This window comes from Nilaparvata lugens, chromosome 6, assembly GCF_014356525.2.
Source record: "Nilaparvata lugens isolate BPH chromosome 6, ASM1435652v1, whole genome shotgun sequence".
Lineage (NCBI taxonomy): Eukaryota > Metazoa > Arthropoda > Insecta > Hemiptera > Delphacidae > Nilaparvata > Nilaparvata lugens.
In genome coordinates, this window is record NC_052509.1 from 40,716,719 (window position 1) to 40,737,847 (window position 21,129).

The following is a 21,129-nucleotide window of genomic DNA, read 5'->3' on the forward strand; positions in this document are numbered from 1 at the left end:
ACTCTTTTATTAGTTCTAATATTGCTTCTTTTTCTTCGGAATTCATGTGTTCGGTTCTAATTGTTGAAAGATCTAATCTAGTTTGGTCAACTTCAAAATTATTCAAGTTATTACTGTTTGGAGATGAGGTGAATTTTGAATGAGGGACTAGTTCATAGTTTTCCAAATTTTCAACTTCAAAAGGTCGTGTGATTGTCAATTTTTATCTTCCGTAAATGAATTTGTAATTAGACAGATTGCTTTATTGTTTTCAACTTTTAGGATAGATTGTGGAATTTCTAGTCCAGAGAGATTTTGGTATTTGAGAAAGCATTCTCCGTTTGACACGTTTTTTATCGGAATTGATATTGTTTTCTGACTACGTGCTTCAATCAAGTAAGTCCACAGTTGACGAGGTTTATTGACTTTAAAAGGTTCATTGTGTTGCAAAGTTGTATTGTAATACAGTATTGGTACTTGTTTGTTGTTTCCATAGTAAAGTTTGTTACTAATGTAATCCAATCTTACTCTCAATTGCTTTATAGCATCCATTCCTAATAAGAGATCGAAATCTAACAAGAGATGAAAATCAAATACGAAAAAATCAAATTTTCTTCCTAGAAATGGTATTTTAGCACTGAATTTTTCTTTTAATTTACCATGGGCTGTAGTAACTTCAAATGGTGTTGGTTTCAAGGAATTAAATGCGTTCATAGTTGTTGATTGCCAATAGATGGTCCAGTGAATATGCAATATACGATGAATCACACAGAATTCCTTATTCTTTCCATCTTAGGATGAATATCAGCTAAGCTAAATTTAAAAAAAAAAGTAAATTATTCTGTCATTTTTCAGTAATTAATGATGCAATATGAACAACTGTCTTTCATGAGGTGAATAATTTTTTCCAACATTTTCCAGTTTCTCAATGATAGGGGGCTGATAATTTTGTATAGGTCTTCTATCTACAGCTGGTACCAATTAACTACATTTCAACTCCAAACTACCGTATTAAGCAAGGGTGACCTGTTTATTACAGCTGGTAACTTTAGATGCTAAGTTATTTTATTATCACAACATGATCTTGAATCATGATCATCTTTCTACGTTAGCCGCTTGGCCGGTAAGTACAAAAACATAGGTCTGTAAAATATATTAATAAATTATTATTATTAGCCCCCCTATTGAAATTTCTGGACAGAAATCATCCCCAAATATTCACATAACATATTATTTCCAAAGTTTCATGCCGTTCTGTCAAGTAGTTTTCAAGTCTATAGGGAATAAACAAACACACAGACATTCATTTTTATACATATAGATAAATTTCTGGTACTTCGTCAATCCTGGCGCTGATAGATTGAATATGTTCGGGATATTCAACTTATTCTTCTTGAAGATGATTCGACGTCGACGACCTCACCGTGAACCGGGTGACGCCCCCCGAGAGGGCGGGAACAGAAATTCAGCTGCTTGATGTTTGCATAGTCAGATCTTGCTAGCTAGCAACTGCTGAGGTGACGAGCGACTGAGCGAGCGTCAATTTCCTATGTCTTTTCCGCCTTGCTGCACCTACGGAATGTCTCCCCTACACATTAGGACGTATGTTTCCTGTCCTTGGTTGCAGTGTGGAATTTTTCGAACGAAACATTTTGCATAAGGATGATGGATGGTGGATGGGTGATTGTTACTTAATCCCCCATCGCACGCTGGCGTAAATGAAGATTGAGACAGCATGATCCAAAACCGTAACAATTGCGCTTGCATTTTTCTAAATTCTTCCAACACGATACTTAATCATTTTCACCCATCCTTAAATACGTACAAAATCTCCCCCATGGAGCGATGCGATCACCCAGTGGCGGTTTCATACGGTTGTTCGGTCGTCTCACATCTCCCTGTCTAAATATTCCTCAATTGAACTCTCAAACTACTAATTACCCATAATGCGTATTATACATGAATTTAAATAGAACTATATGAGATGCTATGAAGTTTAAATAAAATCCACAAGTTATTAAATATATGAAAAATCTCCCCCATCGAACTCTTAACTGAACAATAACTAGGTCATGGTTTCCGCTCAAACAAATCCACTAATAATCATAATAATAACAAACAAAGCCCATCAAAAAATCGTAACAAATAGCATAACCAATACAAAACCTACATCCTATTTCAACAACAATCCCGTGACATCAGACTACGTTAGCGAGTTCAGTCTTCCACTGACCACCTGGTCAAAATTGCCCCACATGTATCTGAGTGCAACAAAATACACGGGCGCAGAATCATGCCAATCCAAAATTCATCAATGAAAAATAATTCGTCACTGTATTCCAGCTAGTTTACCAAGTTCAAAATTGATAATTCCTATTGTTTTTATAGTCTATGAATAAATTGGGCGAATTTGAAGCGCCGCTCACCTCTAGCGGATAGATGACAGTCTGACTGACACCGCCGGCGAGCGAGCCGGCGACAAATCGCTCGGCGATGGTGAGCTCTTCACGCGTGCTACTCCTGATCATGCGCTTGGCCTTCTCGTAGGCCATGAACTTGAGCGCCGACTCCGGGGCGATCTTGATCACGTTGAGTCCGTTGCCTCGCCACAGGCTGCGCACTCCGCCCTCCTTGATCAGGTGCGTCAGGCATGACTTGATGCCGCTCGTGCACGTACCGTGAACCTAACACAAACCATTTTAAACATCAATAGAATAGAATAGAATGACTTTAATATTTGTTGATGTGGCGAAGTTTGGACAGTAATGTCCACTCTACCACTTAAGCACGTCGTTAACATGACGTGTAATTCTGTTGCTACTATTCCAAGTCACATGGACTGCCAGACAATTGTACTAATGACTTGATAGAAAAGTAGTGATGTAAAATTCCCGGGAATTTATGATCGAGGAAATATTCCCAGGGAATTTAGGGGAAATATTCCCAAAAATCATAAATTCCCGGTAATTTATGGGAACTTAAGGGAATTTATTTTTTATTTCATCTGAAATGACCGAAAAATACTATTTTTGTTGCATAAGGTCTCAATCACCTTTTATACAAAAGGATTATGTAAGAAATATAAGGTTGAATATCTTATAAACTGTAATAAGTTCAATGAAAACAGTAATTTGAAGTTTATAGACTGATGATTTTCATAAAAGGTGAAAGGAGAAATGAGCACTCAATAAAATTTTCCAAATCATTCAATTGCACCACATTATCATGCTACTTTCATGTCTTATAAGTTGGATAAGATTTTTTACTAATGAATGCCTGTAAATCAGGTAAACAAAGTCAACAAGGTATTGAGTGTAATTTAACTTTCATTGCATGATTTTATTCAATTTCTCCGCACAAAAGTAATTGAACCCCTATTAGAGTAGAATATAAATCCACAAATTACAGCAGAATAGCCTAAACTAAAACAAGAGCATACTCGAGTTTAATTCAATATTAAAAAGAAAATAATTCCACAGCTCACAACCTTTCAATAGTCATTAAGGCTCACTTAACTTGTAATAAGATACTAGTCCAGGCAACAAATGGTCAAAAAAAGGTATAGAGGGAAACGTTTGGAACCCAATTTTTGACCTCGCAGTCCTTTTAAGGATAGTAAGGGGGTAAACATATCAAAAGTCCTCACTCCTACCACACTCAAAACTAAAGCTGCTAAAAAATTGATGAAAAGCATAAAATTATGAAATAATTAAATTGAAGAGAATTGAATGCTCTACAACTCAACGTTCAGTACTTATTTTTTCGATGCATTATTGTTGAGTAATAAGTGCAAAAAGATGGAAAGAAACCCTGTCTTTTCAAAAACTTTACACTTTCAAAAGTTAATATAGAACTAAAGTGAAAAGTAAAGAAGATATCACAAAACTCTACTGTACAAAACTTGTAGAAAATGTAAAAAGCTTCATTTTTGTTCAGTTAGCCATGTCGCTGAAATGCATTGTTCCCAGTTGCATGCGTGTCAGCCAGAAATGAAAAAAAATGCATCTTTTAAACCACCCTCATCACTGTCATGATCCCCAATTGGGGATATTTCATTTTTGATGTTTTATGTTGGTAGCCCTGCATGACAGTTCGTAACTTAACATTCCAGTCTATTAGTAGCAACTAGCAATGTTGTTGATCAGACAGTAAGGTTGAATAGTGTTTTTGTCGAGTTTTGAATTCTATAATGACATTTGAAGCTGACTACAACTGATGAGTAGGTTTTTATGTTACATACGGTGTTTTAGATTTCTGTTAGCATCATACTTTTAGCTGGTGCTTTATATGCATACAGCATGTTATTTATAGTTCTAAGAAGTGCTAAAATACGTTATTGAGTGATTCATACTGACAGGCTAGTTACAATTCACTCCCAAACTCCAATTCCCATTTGGGAATCATGACACATTCTTGGTTGTACTCAGGTCCTTTTGAACAAATATTCATTTTATCATTCCAGATATGGCTCTTCAAGAATTTTTGAGGCTTGATAAGGTGGAAGAACTTTTAAATGACACAGAGTTTTTGGATTCACTGGAATGTAATTCACACGTAGATATTGTACAGCTGTCTCCAAATAAAGTGGACCAATTATCATACTCAGAAGAGATAGATGAGAATGATATAGACAATGATTGCATTATCCATGATGTCCCAGGGAGAATTGAGGTGCATAATATTGTAAAAGAGGACCAATTACAAGCCACTAAATCTGAGAGTCAAACTCATGAAGAACCATCAACTCCACCTACCCGAAAAAGGAAGCGGCCAACAGCTAATTTTTAAGAAAATTATTTCTGAGAAACAAACAACGATCACAAGGAAGAATTTTACGAAAAAAGTTAAAAAGATTCTACAAAAGAAGAAAAAATCTACTGATATTACAAAGTGGAAGAAAGTTGAGCCCAATTTTATATTGACTCCACCTCCTGATGATTTTCAATTCGTACATAGAAAGAAAATATCTGAAGAGTTGAATAATAAGTCTCCAGTTGAGATTTTCGAGACAATTTTTGATGAGCAGCTGATGCAGCATATTGTAAATCAAAGTTGTATTTATGCTACTCAAAATAACCGACATGACTTTGAAATGACAGTTGATTGCCTGAGGAAGTTTTTGGGTATTTTATTATTCTCTGGATACCACTCCCTACCTCAGGAGAGCCTATATTGGTGAGAGGATGAAGATATATCCACCGATTGCATTCGTAAATGTATATCAAGACATCGATGGCTTGAGATTAAAAGAAATCTACATTTCCATGATAATAGTGACATACCAACTGATAACTAAGCTAAAAAATCAATAAAAATTTCTCCATTGTATGATATGCTGAATAAAAACTTTTGCAAGTTTGGAATTTTTTCACAAAATTTGAGTATTGATGAACAAATGGTACGTTACTTTGGTCATCACTTCCTGAAACAATTTATCATGGGTAAGCCAATAAGGTTTGTGTTCAAACAATGGGCTCTAAGCTGTGGTGAAACTGGCTATTTCTTTCATACAGAGCTCTATGAAGGAAGACAAGCTGAAAATGAAATTCGAGAGATGCCAACCCTAGGTGCTTCTGTTGTGATGAAAAAAGTTCGTTTAGTAGACAACCCCTGGAATCATTCTTTTTATTTTGACAACTTTTTCACTTCTTATGCGCTCATGAAGAAACTCACGGAAATGGAAGTGTGTGTACAGGTACAGCTCAATTACGGATGATGAACAAATGTCCCATGAAAAGCGACAACATCATGAAGAAGGAGGAGAGAGGGACCTACTATGATTATGCTTTTGATATCATTTCATTCATTCATTTCATTCATTTATTGTATAAAATACTATAATCATAATACAATTATGACATTGGAGGAAAAACTAGGCTGAGCCTGTACTATTTCTCTCCAAAAGTTTTGATAAAATGTTAATGTTGTCCAAAAGATAAGGTTATGTAATCTCACACTGCTTCGTCACTTGATTTTCGGTCCAGGAATGATGATTAAAAATTTTGAATTTTGAATTTTGATGAACAAATGTCCCATGAAAAGCGACAACATCATGAAGAAGGGAGAATTTTATATAAAATTCTTACTTTTATATATTAAATATATCAAAAGTAAGGTGCTAGCAATTTCTTGGAAAGACAACAACAACGTCAAGGTTATGTCAAACAATGCAGGTATTCAGCCAATTCAGAGAGTGAATCGTTGGCCAAAAAGTGAAAAGAAGCAAGTGAAAGTTGATCAACCTAATTGTGTTGCTAATTATAATAGGTCAATGGGAGGAGTCGATAAAATGGATTGGCTTGTCAACAAATACAGAATAAAAATCAAAGGGAAAAAATGGTACTTCCCCATTTTCACATTATTTAGTTGATACTGCAGAAGTCAATGCCCATATTTTGTACCATCTGACCAACAAGAAAATATCTCTTCTTGATTTTAGAAGAAGTATTACAAGAACGTATCTTTCAAAGTCGTCCATTTCTGACCCTGAGAAAGCTGGGAGACCGTCTCTTCAAAAACAATCAAGGAAACGAGTTGAAGAATCTGTCAGAATCGATCCGGTCTTCAAAGAACAGCAGGAGGAAAACATAGGAAGTGTGCAGTATGCAAGAAGAATGCAAGGAAACAATGTGAAAAATGTAATGTTGGGCTTCACATGGACTGCTACACATACTGGCATAAGAAGTAAAGGAGGAGAATGATGTTCAAATCAAATCAAATCAAATCGTTTTTTATTTTGACAAAAAAAACACAACTCAGTGAAATAAAGATATAAACTTCTATACAGTTAGTTCCTGTCAAAATAAAAATACTACTTGCTAAATTATTTACAATTTGTATGCAAGTAGGAGGTCAGTGAAAAAAGTTTTTAATGCTACATTCACACACACACTCACACATCTTTCTCTTTCAAGTTGGTATGTGCAAAAAAGGTAAAATAAGTATTATAATAGAATGGGAATCAGATAATTACAGAAAAATAACTCTCAATAGTTTCAGGCAGACATCCAGTAAGCCATTTTGATATTTGTTTTTTCAAAAGTATTTTGTTCTCAATATTTCTTATATAATCAGGTAGATAGTTGGAAAATTTTGGCCCCAAAAAGACAAAGGATTTCTGAAAAAAGTGTTATACACTCTGGGGTGTCTTGCTAAATTTTCAACTACTCTTCTAGTTCTGTATACATTATCATTCTCGAACATTTGCCGACTTCGATTGCCTGATAACATGTAAAAGGATGATAAGACTTTGAAAACATATTTATAGCGCAATGGCAAACAATCGAAAAATTGAAAGATAGGAAAAGAGTGTTCGATCCTGCTCACACCCTTCATACACCGTACTATGGCTTTTTGAAGCACAATTAGAGGTGCTAGATGGGTTTTGTAGGTGGATCCCCAGCAACTAATGCCATAACTTAATTTGGAATCTACCAGAGCAAAATAGAGTTGCCTGAGCACAGCTGAAGGAATGAATTTTCTAAGGTGGTAGATTTTTTTTAGAATATGGCGGAGATAATTTTTTAATTTACAAATGTGATGAGACCAAGAGAGTTTCTCATCCACTACCAGACCTAGATACCTGATGGAATCAGTTTGTGCCACAGTACCACAATCACAATTGATTTGACTACAAGAAATTGTATGAAATTTTAATGGGTGAAGGAGTTGCCAAGGAGTAGACAATGTGAATAATATATATTTGGTTTTAGAGAGGTTTAGGGCTAGGCCATTCTTATTGAACCAGGAAAGCATTCTATTCAGATCTTCTTGCATAATTTTATTTAGGTTTTGCACGTCTGTATTACAATAAGAGAAAGCAGTATCATCTGCAAAGGAAACTGGAATACCATTAAAATTACCTGAGAAAAGGTCATTTATAAAAATGAGAAATAAAACTGGTCCGAATACTGAACCCTGCGGGACCCCACAGTCCACTTCCAGGATCTCACTTTTGGCATCCCCCAGGGCAACATATTGCACTCTTTTACTCAAATATGATCTGAACCAATTCTGAGGCACACCTCTTATACCAGCCCTAGATAGTTTGTCAAGCAGTAGCGAATGTTTAACTGTATCAAAGGCCTTTCTGATATCTAAGAAAAGACCAGATACCGGAGGAGCAACTCTGGCATTCAGGCTATTATATAATGTTGACATGAAGCTCTCAAGAGCCATTTCCGTATTACAACCTTCACGGAAACCAAATTGACGGGCATAAAAAAAATTTGTTGAATTTAAAAAGCATAATATTCTTTTTTGACTACCCTTTCCAGAAGCTTGGAAAAAATCGATAACAGTGAGATTGGTCTATAATTGTTTAATTGAGATTTTGAACCACTTTTAAAAATGGGAATTACCTTGGCTAGTTTCATTGCTGTTGGAAATTCACCCGTTGATAAACTATGATTGAAAATATCAATCAGAATGGGAATCACAACAGTTGCAATGGACTTTATCATTTTTGATGATACACCATCATCCCCTGGAGCCTTTCCTTGCTTCAAATCCTTTCCTTGTTTCTCTTCTACCATGTTTTTATTGTATAACATTACTATTATGATCATGTAAATAAATTTGTATGCTTATAATGAACTTTTTTTTCAATGGTATCCTTTTTCCAGTTATACCTCCTAAAGTGTCATGATCCCCATTTGGGACTTTTTTTAGGTAACATTTACCCACTCCAAATTGTTAATGAGGTCGAAAAACCATTTTTTACATTTCAAGTAGACAATTTTCAACTTGGAAATCAAGAATTAAAGTGAATATAAAATCTGACATTTAATGGGTTAAGCTTAAGGGGTAGGGATGAGGACTTTTGATAAGTTCACCTTCTAACTAGTTCAAACAAAGCTGCGAAGTCAAATATTGTGTTTTAAACATTCCCTCCAAATTTCCCTGTCAATTGATGTATCGTTTTTTAACTGAAGATTTTACACTCAACACTATAACGGCTGCAACAATCGTAGGGAGATGCGTAAAATAATGAGATCATAGACGAAATTGGAGAGAATAATTGATGAGGTTTATGAACTCACGATTAGCACGGATTTTTTCAATCAATCGTTAAAAAGTTATGAGGCCAAAAATATGAAATGGTTTGGAGTCGAAAGGGGTTTTCTTCAAATGTGATACCTTCGAAAACTCATAACTAGAAAACTATGAGAGATATGGAAAAATGTTGGGAATGAAACGTGTAGGGTAATTTGTAAGCTTAATTTTGTAATTTTGTATCCGACAAAAATTTCCGAAAGATGCATATTGTTCGAGATATATGCAAAAAACAAAATATGGCACTTTTAAACCACCCCCCACCACCTTAGCACAGGGAGTAGGAGTGAAGACTTGATGTTCACCCCTTTACTATCCTTAAATGAGCTGCCGGGACAAAAATTGTGTTCCAAACTTTTTCCACTATAATCTTTCGTTGACTCGACTATACGAGTGTCATATCTCGGGTAGATTAGATATTATTAATAACTGTTTTTACCAAAGGGTAGACGTGGTTAAAGAAAGCTAATTTTTTTACTCTATGAAAGTTTGTTATAATTAAACATTTTCTCTACCATTATTTACAACAATTTCGACTCTACTCTGGCTGCCTAGCCTAATACAAAAACATTGCAAGAAATTTGGATGGTACAATGAAACAAAAAAAACCTATTGTTATGCAAATAAAGTTCGATCACCCCTTGTCATTTGAGTAGGATTAATTTTGGGACTCACCCATAATGAAAACGTTGAAGAAATCCATTAAATGATGATTTGGGTGATCCACACTTCCGAAAAGAATTGGTGTCTGAACGCGCTCCGTTCGCTTCTACGGCTAAAAGAAGAGTGCACGGAAAGAATGCAATTTTTGTCTCAGGTCCGACTCTTCCTAGGCCTACACGTGGAAACTAGACTACGGCAGGGGGAAGAAGAGCCGGAAACTGTTGATGGGACGAGTGGATGGAAACTACCTTTCCCAGGCTGGGATGATAGCTAGGCAGTTCCCAACCCTGAGAATGATCCTCACCTCGTCCATCAGTTAAAAAAATGCAAGATTTCCGTAGCCTATGCTAGGCAGCCAGCAGATACCTACCATATTACGCTCTAATTTTCACTAATTTCAATAACACTACTTCCAATTGCTTCCATTACACGAGTATTTAAACGACAGTGAGTGAGCAAAAACAGGCTCGAAGAATGCTGATTTATTGATTACATTAATGTAAAATGTGGCTGAGATTGATCAATTTCAATCATTTTTAGAACAATTTTATAAATTCCTTAAGTTCCCTTAAATTCCCAAAATTTCTTGGCCTCGGAAATATTCCCGGAAATAATCCCAAATCATACGTTCCTTCCCACTGGGAATATTCCAGATCCACATCAATATAGAAAAGTGAATTCCTCATTTCTATAATAATGTATATGGATATGAGATCCGAATTTGCTAAAGCAGACCATCTTATAGACTTGACCAGTCTGTATATATTTTATTATGTTGTTTATAAGGAGGGCCCATGAATTAACTCAGATAACAATAGTATGTGAAGTAATGCCATAATTAGGTGCACTGAATTAATAATAATAATAAAGGAACAAAAGTTAACAATATGCAATTCATCCAAAATACACAATGGAAAGAAGAGAAATCCACTAGATTCCACTATACCACACGTATCTACCGAAAATAAGGAAACTGGACAGAACTAGTAGAAATTCGAGTCGCTCTGGAAGTGAAAATGAATCTCCAAGGGAATTTCCAAACATTGAATTTGTTTTTAGGATAAAAATACAGATAAGCTCATCCACTGGTTTCGAAATACCAACTCTAGTAGTACATGATTATTTATTTATCACATTGTGTACAAATACTTGACATTGAGAAGGCACAACAGGCCTAATGTGCCTAAAACTGTTCCATTTACAATTTATACTATAGTCCAACTGTTCGAGCCAAAATGTACTCTTAGAAGTTTAATTTTAACGTTTAAACTGTCAACTTTTCTTATGAATAGAACGACCAGTTTCCATGATGACAATTTAAAAATCGGTTTTGACAGACTGTTAGTGATTTCAAATGATTGTTAGTATCGATCGAGCAGTCGTAGCGAGCAGACGTAGTTTTTTTAGTGAGAGTAGTTGAAATAGTGTATGCAATAGTTAAAGTGCTGAGTTCAGTGTTTTAATTGTTGTGCGCGAGTTCAGTGCCCTGCGCCGAAAAATCAGTTCAGTGCTGAATTATCATCTAGTCCGGCTAAGGAATGTAAAGAATGTGAGGAATGTCGACTCCCAAAAGATTGCCAACCTTCCTCGTGCCAGAGTTCGAAGAGGAGGAGGAAACAGAGGACGACGCAACTATGAGTCAACTAACACCGGCTAGGAGCGTTTCTAAAAACTGCAACGGAGCAGTTTTTGTACAATGCATGGAAAGAAGTCACTTGCCAACAGAGTGAAGAGAGAGAAAGAATGCATAAGCTGGAAAAGGAGTTGGAGAGAGCACGGTTGGAGATTAATCAGCTGAAAGAGATGTTTTCATCAGCATCACAGAATCTTCAATCTTCAGCTTCACATACAATGCAACCAGCATCTTCTAGAAGTAGCAATAAAAGTTATTCACCACCGAATTGGGAGGAAGAAGAGAAAATGGTAGCATAAGAGACTGCATGGATTCTCCCTAAACAAAAGAAGAGAAAAATCCGTGACTCACCAGAAAAAATAAGGCCTGCAACTGATTCTACAAGTATGAAACCGACAGAAAAGAAAAACAAGCCACCACCAGTCATATTAAGCAATATTCAAGAGTATTCGAAAAATCTCAATTTCAGTGCCAACATGATGAACAACAACCAGCTAAAATTGAATGTTGAAACTGAACAAGAATACAGAGATTTAACTAAGATGTTGAATGAAGCTAAATATGAATGGCACACGTACGAAAATAAAAAAACTCGTCCAATTCGTGTCATGGCTAAATAGCTTCATCCATCATGCGATCCAGAGGATATAAAGAACGATCTTCTAAGCAGAGGCTTTCAAATAATCAGTGCTGTCAACAAAATGAAAAAAGTGAAGAAGGATGGAAAAGAACACATTATCAGACTTCCAATGTTCATGTTAACATTCCAGAATACAGAAGATACAAAAAGAATATTTGAAATTAAACATATTTGCTACATGAAAGTGAAAATTGAATCAATTAGAAGTAATAAAATGATTCCACAGTGTAAACGTTGTCAGCGGTTTGGTCATACACAGACATACTGTCAACATGAACCTGTGTGTGTGAAGTGTGCTGGAAAAAACTGGTCTATTTCGTGTACCAAGGCTAAAGAAACCCCAGCCAAATGTTTCAATTGTGCTGAGGCTCACCCAGCTAACTACAGAGGCTGTCTCATCGCTGAAGAACTTCAGAGAAGAAGAACTGAAAAAGAAAACCTAGTTAAAAGAAGTAGCGAAGTACCACATACAACTAAACAGAGAAACTTCATTTCAAAAAAGTACACTGGAGAAATATCCTATTCCCAAGTAACGAAACCCACTCCAAGCCTACAACAGGAGAGCCAACCAAAGCAACAACAACAACAACCAGTTGAAGTTTATAAGGTTTTGCAGGAAATTTTGAACAGTTAAAATATTCTTTCTGCACGACTTGACAGCTTGGAAGGGAAGAGTAAGAGTATCGAGAAGAAAACTAGAAAATGAATATTGCGAACCAACAAGATATAAGGATTGCTACCTGGAATGCCAATGGAATAAATAATATCAATAATAATAAAAAACAAGAAATAGAAATATTTCTAAAGACACGAAATATAGATGTTTGCCTCATCTCTGAAACCCATTCAACTGAGCAGACTCACTTCAAAATCAATGGATATAATGTTTACGAAACTATTCATCCTCAAAATCAAGCAAGAGGTGGAAGTGCTGTAATAGTGAAGGAGAGTATTAAACACTATGAAGACTTCAGTATTCAAAGTAATGAAATACAGCTAACTGTAGTTGGAATAGAGTCAATCGACCAGAAAATACTTGTTGGAGCTGCATATTTTCCACCACGTTACAATCTTAAGAAAAATGATTATACAAATATTCTTGTTCAGCTTGGAGATAGATTCATAGTGGGTGGAGATTTTAATGCCAAGCATAAGGATTGGGGTTCAAGACTCACGACTACCAAAGGAAAAGAACTCAGAGAGGCTATTCAGGAGCTGGGCTGCGAATTCCATTCAACAGGGACACCTACGTATTGGCCAACAGATTTGAACAAAACTCCAGATCTTCTAGATTTCTTCATAACAAAGAGAATATCCAGTAATTTTATCGACATTGAAGAGAGCTTTGACCTGGATTCTGATCATTCAGCTGTAATTCTCACACTTAGTGAACGAATAATAAAGAAAGAAGACAGACCAATGTTAGTCAACAGAACAACAGACTGGGAAGCTTTTAAAGTGGATTTGGAGAATGAAATCAACTTGAATATTCCACTTAGAATAACTGAGCAGCTAGATGAAGCCGCAGAAAATTTCATGTGGAAAATCCAGAAATCACCCTGGAAAAACACCAGACAATATACCAGGAAAACAAAATGATGCAATTACCCTCTGGATATTCGACAACTTGTTTTAGAAAAACGAAGGGCAAGAAGAAGATGGCAACAAACTCGTGATCCTGCTGACAAAAATATCTTGAATAACAAAACACAAAAATTGAGAAGAGAGATAAGGAAACTAACTGAGGAATCCATTAATAACTACCTTCAAAATTTGACAGCTGATGCCAGTACAGATTATTCATTATGGAAAGCAACAAAAAGAATTAAGCGGCCAATATTACAATCCCCTCCAATTAGAAAACCAGATGGTACTTGGGCAAGAAATAACAGAGAAAAGGCAGATTTATTTGCTAATCATCTAGAAGAAATCTTCCAGCCAAACAACATTCAATCTGAAATTGATCCTGAAGAAGATATAATAGATGATTTAGATACAGAGATTGATCCAGTTTCTATAAATGAGGTTCAAGAAGAAATAAAATATAATCTGAATACCAAAAAAGCACATGGGTTTGATCTGATTACAGGTGAAATTTTGAAGAAACTTCCAAGGAAAGGTATTGTCATGCTAACATACTTATTCAATGCATCACTCCGATTACAGCATTTTCCTAAAATTTGGAAGGTGGCAGAAGTCATTATGTTGCAAAAGCCTGGGAAATGTCCTCAAGAAGCAAAATCATATCGCCCAATATCTCTTCTACCTGTAATTTCAAAGCTTTTTGAGAAATTGCTAATGAAGAGATTGACTCCCATCATAAGTAGCAGGAATCTGATACCAGCCTATCAATTTTGTTTCAGGCAGAAGCACTCAACCCTGGACCAAGTACATAGAATCACCAATGTAATAGAGAAGTCATTAGAGAAAAATCGATATGTTCAGCAATCTTCCTTGATGTGGCACAGGCATTTGACAAAGTGTGACATGAAGGACGTATCATTAAACTTCATAAAATTCTCCCCACTCAACTTGTAAAACTTTTAAAATCATACATCAACAACAGATTATTCAGAGTAAAACAAGGTGACGACGTCTCCGAATTGAAGGAAATAAGGGCTGGTGTTCCACAGGGTAGTGTTCTTGGACCAGTTCTTTATGTGCTGTACACAAGCGATCTTCCTGAATTGACAATAGCTACTTTTGCTTATGATACTGCAATACTGGCAGAAGGGGAAACAGTACAAGAAGCAGCCACAAAACTACAGAATGCTAGCAACAGATTCAGTGACAGGACCAAAAAATGGAGAATTCGATTGAATGAGATGAAGACTATTCATATCAACTTCACAAACAAAATTATCAATGACCCGATTTGAATAATTCTGAATGGGAATGTAGTACCACACAGCAACACAGCAAAATAACTTGGAATGACTCTTGACGCCAAGTTGAAATGGAAAGAGCATATCAAGATGAAAAGGAGCGAGCTAGGACTCAGATACAGTAAAATCTATTGGCTGTTGGGCCGTCAATCACAACTCTCATTGGACAACAAGTTATTGATTTACAAACAAATTCTAAAACCTGTCTGGACGTATGGAATTCAGCTTTGGGGCTGCTCTAGAACTTCTAACATCAGTCAGATTCAAACATTCCAAAACAAAGTACTGCGGAACATGGTGAATGCGCCCTGGTACATAAGGAACAGCGATTTGCACTGAGATCTGCACATCCCCTATGTGACCTGTGAGATAAGACGATTGGCAGCCCATCATGAGTCACGTCTTCATCAACACGACAACACCGAAGTCATCCAACTACTAGACAACACTGAACTCACTAGGAGGTTGAAGAGAACAAAGCCCTTCGAGTTGGTGTAGTGCTAGTGGAGTGAAAAAAGTATATTGAATAAAAGTGTAGTGAAATAATTTAAAGTAGTGAAATTATAGATTGGAACTGTAGGCTTCACTGGAAGACTTTAGCAATAAAAATTAATTTAGGATAAGAAATAACAGAACAAAATTAATGGTTAGTCCTAGTGAATAGTTTTAATAGAAATAACAAAAAAAAAGATTGTTGTTTGGTGTTTGTTACCTGAAGGTATATTTTGAGCCTGTCGAGGGGTGCGGTGCAGGTGCGCGACACGGCACCAGCTATGCCTCCCGCCACCAGGTGTCGCCACCACATTCCCGTCATCATCTCTTTCTGCGTGAAGTCGTCTGGCACGTTCAAGTTTTCACCAACATCCATACACTGCAATCACACACACACATTAGCAAACATGCTCTTAGAGTACAATTATTACAATAATGGTAGACAAGTGGAAATTCTTACAAGACAAATTAAATGAGATTTATTTGCAAAAAAACATTAGTTCCAAACATCATGAATAAAACATAAATTAATACATTATACAAAACTGTACTGCAAGATAAATTTATTTATTTATTCATAGACAATAGATACATACAATTTATTTTCCTCTGCATTGCCAACAAAAGAGAGCTTGAGTGATGAGAGCACTCTTGGATAAAATATTGTTTCCTACCAATACAATGAAAAAAATAAATAATATTAAAAAAGGAACTGAAAAAGGAAATATTTGAATGGGATGTGTGAAAAATAGATATTTGAGTATGCTTTCATATAAAATCATGTTTTCTTCATTTAAAACAAAATGTATCAATAAAGAAAAATGCTAATATACAGAAAATGTCTAAAATATAATATCGAATTTAAAAAAAAAAGCATTCTTACATGAGAGCAATCTTTCTATCTATTATCTTGTGACATGGAATTCACATTTTTTATCATCTTTAAACTAGCTGTTCATAGATTCAATACTTCAATTTGTATTGTTATTTATGCAGAAATTGATATCTATTAATAAATTTAAATTAAAATGTAATGATGTCACAACAGAGAGAGACAATAGAACAAAATCTGGATGGCCGATCCAAGCTAATGGTCTGGGACCTCCAACCAAATGAAATACACCTCAAGCATAGAGTAGGAAAGCAGCCTAATAATGAGATGATTGACAAAAGTTTATTAACAAGTAGCGACTTTAGGCTGCACTAACTTTGTAAATTACCGCATTCGGTGGGATCAGATTGATCTAGCTTCTCAGTTGGTGTTGGCAATTTTATTCAATAGATAAGTTTCAAATAACATTACCAATTTAATATTCATTTAACAAAAAAGGATTGTATCACTATGTTCAGTGTTTGAGATCTCTTTGTATGTGGGAAAAGTGTTCATATTCATATTAAACAACTAGCTTAATTTTAAAATTCTACTTTAAAGAGGATATTTAATAGTATTTGGGAAAATAAATCCAGTTTATTACTATGAACTAGTCACAATCACGGTTTACTACAGATTTTCACCAATAAATTATATTTATTACATATCTGTACCACATTTCACAAATCTGTAACATACCATACAGTTGAAACATCACGGCTCCAAAGTTCAACTCAATTTTCTCATCTAGCCTTTACTAACATTTGATACATTTCGAAATTCACATGTTTGTGTTAAATTAACTCTACGACATGACGGTTTTCTCAACACAGCAGTCAACTCGATCGAGATTACATAATCTCGAGAAAAAATGAAGCGAGGTCAGTCTCAGTACCTTGATAAGAGCTGTTGGACGCACAACACATGTTAAAAGAAGAATTCATACGCAAAATTACGAAAGGCTGCAGAATTATTCATAGAACTCCAAATAAAACTGTGCCCGGAAATACCAAATCCTTTGAATAGAATATTTTCAGCGGAACTTTTTTTCAATTTCTATGGAATAAAGATAGTAGAATATAAAAGTGATAACCGAAAGAATGGAGTATGAGTAGATGAGTATGGATTTTGACTTATTTGACAATAATTGATTCCAGAGAGTCAATGAAAAATTGAAACATTAATTTCCTATCAAGCTTTTCAGTCAACGATGCCAAACATTTTACATCAAAAATCAAGTAGACTAATCACAGATAATTCCATCGTAGCAAAATTAGCTTTTCAAGAACAAAACAGTTATGATAGCCTCTACTCGCAATAATGATATTTACACACATTTTGCAAGCTAGAGTACACAATTCATTACTTGATGGAAGTTTACAAATTCTAAATCTATTAGTGCATATAATCTACACATCTTCCATATCATATAATCAATATCCTAATCAGATCTTAATCAAACCTAGACTATCTAATATTGACTGTTGATCAACAACTCCAAGCACATGTAGTAGTTCTACTATTTACACATTTTCAGATTTATTTAAGTTTATTTATTTATTATATATTGTACAATTATTATTAAAGTTCCACTACATACATGAGGGATTCGATTTACATATTCTTAAGTAGTTCTACTAATAAAAATCTAAAGAGATTCTACACTAAATTATCCACTTCCCATTCAAATTTCCTATTATCTTTATATCCATTTCTCTATGATATATAGGTTTATTGTTAAATTGATGCACAATTACATTGACTAAGGAGAAAAATCAGGCAACCTTTTCATTGTATTCCAAGATCTCCTTGCGTGAATCAGTGAGACAGTAATACGAACACAAATCCATTTCGTAGCCGATTTCAAGCAGACTCAGGCGAAGAAATTAGCACAAAACCGCGACAAACTCCATATGAAGGGACGAGATTGGCAAGCAACCGGCTCAATCCGCCTCTCACGGTTCACTAAACCATCCATCAGTCGAGTGTTTCAACTCTGCCACTGCCTTGATAGTGTTCGCATCGCATAACCTTCCGCTGAATAACACTCAATTGAATAAAATTGCCGTCCATAGTTACGCCATGCCTATCGCCTATCACATACACAAATTGAATAATACACACGTACAAAAACAAATTGCTCGATTGCCGCTGGCCATTTAATCAATAAATTAGTCTATATTATATTCCAACTCCCCCTACTCACACAGACACACATTCTTCCCCACACCTCTCGCCCCCCCCCTCAAAAACTAACACGTGTTAGTGTGAAAAGCAATGTGTGATAACTCATATCACAAGAGCAAAATATTTCCGACTAGCATTGAAAAGTCTCAAGTACAGTATTTCACACTTTATTAATCATCGTTCAGATAAGTCACTATGTCACACGATGCGGAAGAAGATAAACGTCTGTGCAGTATAACATCTACCCCATTCTCATATAACTCAACTCCTTTCTGATTTATAATAATGTAAAGAAAGGACAACCTTAGAAAATCATTTTTCCTTGAATCATTATTGCAGCAGTAATATAATTTTCTATAGCATTCCATCTACTGCAACTGAACTTTTATCTCATAACATTATTATTTTCCTTATCCTTATCAAATTTCCATCTAATATATATTCAGGTGTATTGCAGAAGTGATCTTTCAAAATCCATGAATTCAATCAGTGGAGCAGTAATAACGTGAATCTAGTATTGTGAATATTATGAGCAAATTGAAGATATGCCTTATTACTGAGTAAAGAACTTGAAATTGAAGTGTTTAGGCCTTTGTAAAGAGACCGCCTGAGAGAATTCACGAGACTGCATACACAAGTTGTTATAACAATAGTGTAATCGTAGGCTCAACAGGGTGGACAAGACAGTTGTTTTATATTATGAAACTGAAACCACAAAGCAAGAATATTTCATTTTAGCCAAATTTAGATTTTTGTCATTGATAACTTGTGGGAGATTCTATAAAAATTACTAATTTTTACTCGAAAAGGAATCCGCATATAGAGAGATCAAGGAAACTGGATAAATAATTTGATTCTGATAATTTGGCAGCAATAACGTAAGCTGTTTTAGCATATTTTCCATATGCTGTTGAGTACCATGAATCAAACGTTCTTAAAGCCAAGAAAATTGGAACAATAGAAGAGTATTCGATTTACTTAGCTAATACGTATATCAGAATTCCTTGAAAATTATTAATTTTATTATTATACAGTAAAACAATGTATTTGTTTTAAAATGAACATGTGGGATGTAGTACGGTATGAAAAACTGATATTGATTCATTCCCGAAAATTAATTTATTACATAATATTGCATTTAATATTTGCATAGTACAAGAGAAGGGTTGGGAATAAAGTACAAATTGAAGTTCTTTGTTTTAATACGTTCAAACCGATTCACGTTCCATTAGCATGTTAATCTCAAATTTGGAATGCTGTAATTGGGAGCGTTGCTCTGAATACGATAACAATATATGCTTGCTTGCATCTACTCAAATTCAAATTAATGTTTTTTCATATGAACGACTTTTGCCAGTTTTCTGTTGATGTAAAATAAAAGAGTATTCTAATTCAGTGAGGGAGAAAAAATAGTTAACTCTAAGATAGCAGAAAGATATTGCAAAGATGTTAAATACAATACGAGTTTCACTCGAGTTGAAACAGCTTGGGAATCAAAGCTCTAAGCTTTTCAATCTCTTTTTTCTGTGTTAAGGAAGCTAAGAAACTGAGCTTATTAATAATTGATCATTAAGAATAATGAATAATTAGGACTCTTGTTTTCATAGTTCAATTAGAGTTGTTATAATAATTTCAACATCAATTTTTGATTTGAATGATTCGAACAGAAGACTTCACAGTTCTAAAGTTCTTATACTCAAAATATTATTGTTTTGATAAGTTCCTGCAATATTCTGAATTGGAAAATCAGAGGAAATTTGATAAACAAATACAAAATGAATTATTTACTAGATAGGAAAACCAAAATATTTAATTTATGAAAATAACTGAATTTATTTCTGGAAATCACGCAACTTCAAATTTCAAACATCGTTTTAAGATGTCTTGTTATTGGTCTACTGTCTGTAAGCAAACGTTGCAAGTCAACTATTGGTCCAGAAAACATGTAGCATGTCATATCTCTCAGAAACGCCCATTCAACCAATTGAAAAGCCATTAAGAATGTGTCGAATGATTGATCAAGAAGTATTTGTTCTTCTCATCAACAATATTAATAATGTTCTAGTTGCAAGGCGATGGTAAGTAAACTCAATGGCCATGACATCAAGTTTTACTCATTATGGGAGATTTACCAACTGATGAAATGATGATGTGACGTTATATTTGGCGTCGCATGTGCCCTGCTTGGCCGCAGTCGGTAGAGCAAAGATTTCTGAATAAATTTGATATTTTTGTGACTCCTGAAAGAAAAATACCACCAGTTTCTTACCAGCTCTTCTAGGAGCTCAAATAATTCTCTGCTTTCGATGACTGCTAACGTCGGCTGCTTTAGAAATTTATTTACAGTTCTCATAACTGATCTGGTCGACTCCACAATTATAGATGCAGAAGAAGTAGATAGATTTAAGGGCTCTGATTTTTGTGCTAGACAATATGGTATCGTCACCAATGCCACTCGCCACCATCTGACAAAGGGGTCAGCAGTGTAAGATGATACCGAGCGGAATCAAAGGCGATACTCTATCAGAATACCTTATAAATTATATTAATTTATATTGCTGATGCAACTTAATACTATGACCCTTGAGTTCTTCCAAATCGGATGTGATGGTTCTGAATAATTTAGGTAAATCTTAAAAATGTAATATTTCCAAAGATTTAATAATCAATGTTGTATATCGCCGATTTATCCAACTTATTCGGTGAAGAATATAGTTGGTTGATA

At 35.0% G+C, this 21,129-nt stretch overlaps 1 protein-coding gene across 5 annotated transcripts in view; it reads right to left on the minus strand.

Annotated features, from left to right (window-relative positions):
• LOC111050456 (calcium-binding mitochondrial carrier protein SCaMC-2-A) overlaps positions 1-21,129 on the minus strand; it is a 104,995-nt gene that overhangs the window by 20,413 nt on the left and 63,453 nt on the right. For 4 of the 5 annotated variants that reach the window (XM_022336779.2, XM_039430800.1, XM_022336780.2 and 1 more), the window contains 2 exons: positions 15,567-15,725; positions 2,406-2,663 (listed from right to left, as the gene is read on the minus strand). In XM_022336779.2, coding sequence (XP_022192471.1) covers positions 2,406-2,663; positions 15,567-15,725 — 417 coding nt within the window. Of the gene's footprint in view, positions 1-2,405; positions 2,664-15,566; positions 15,726-18,001; positions 18,342-21,129 lie in introns of those variants that run through there. The other variant, XM_022336783.2, reaches the window with a different exon arrangement.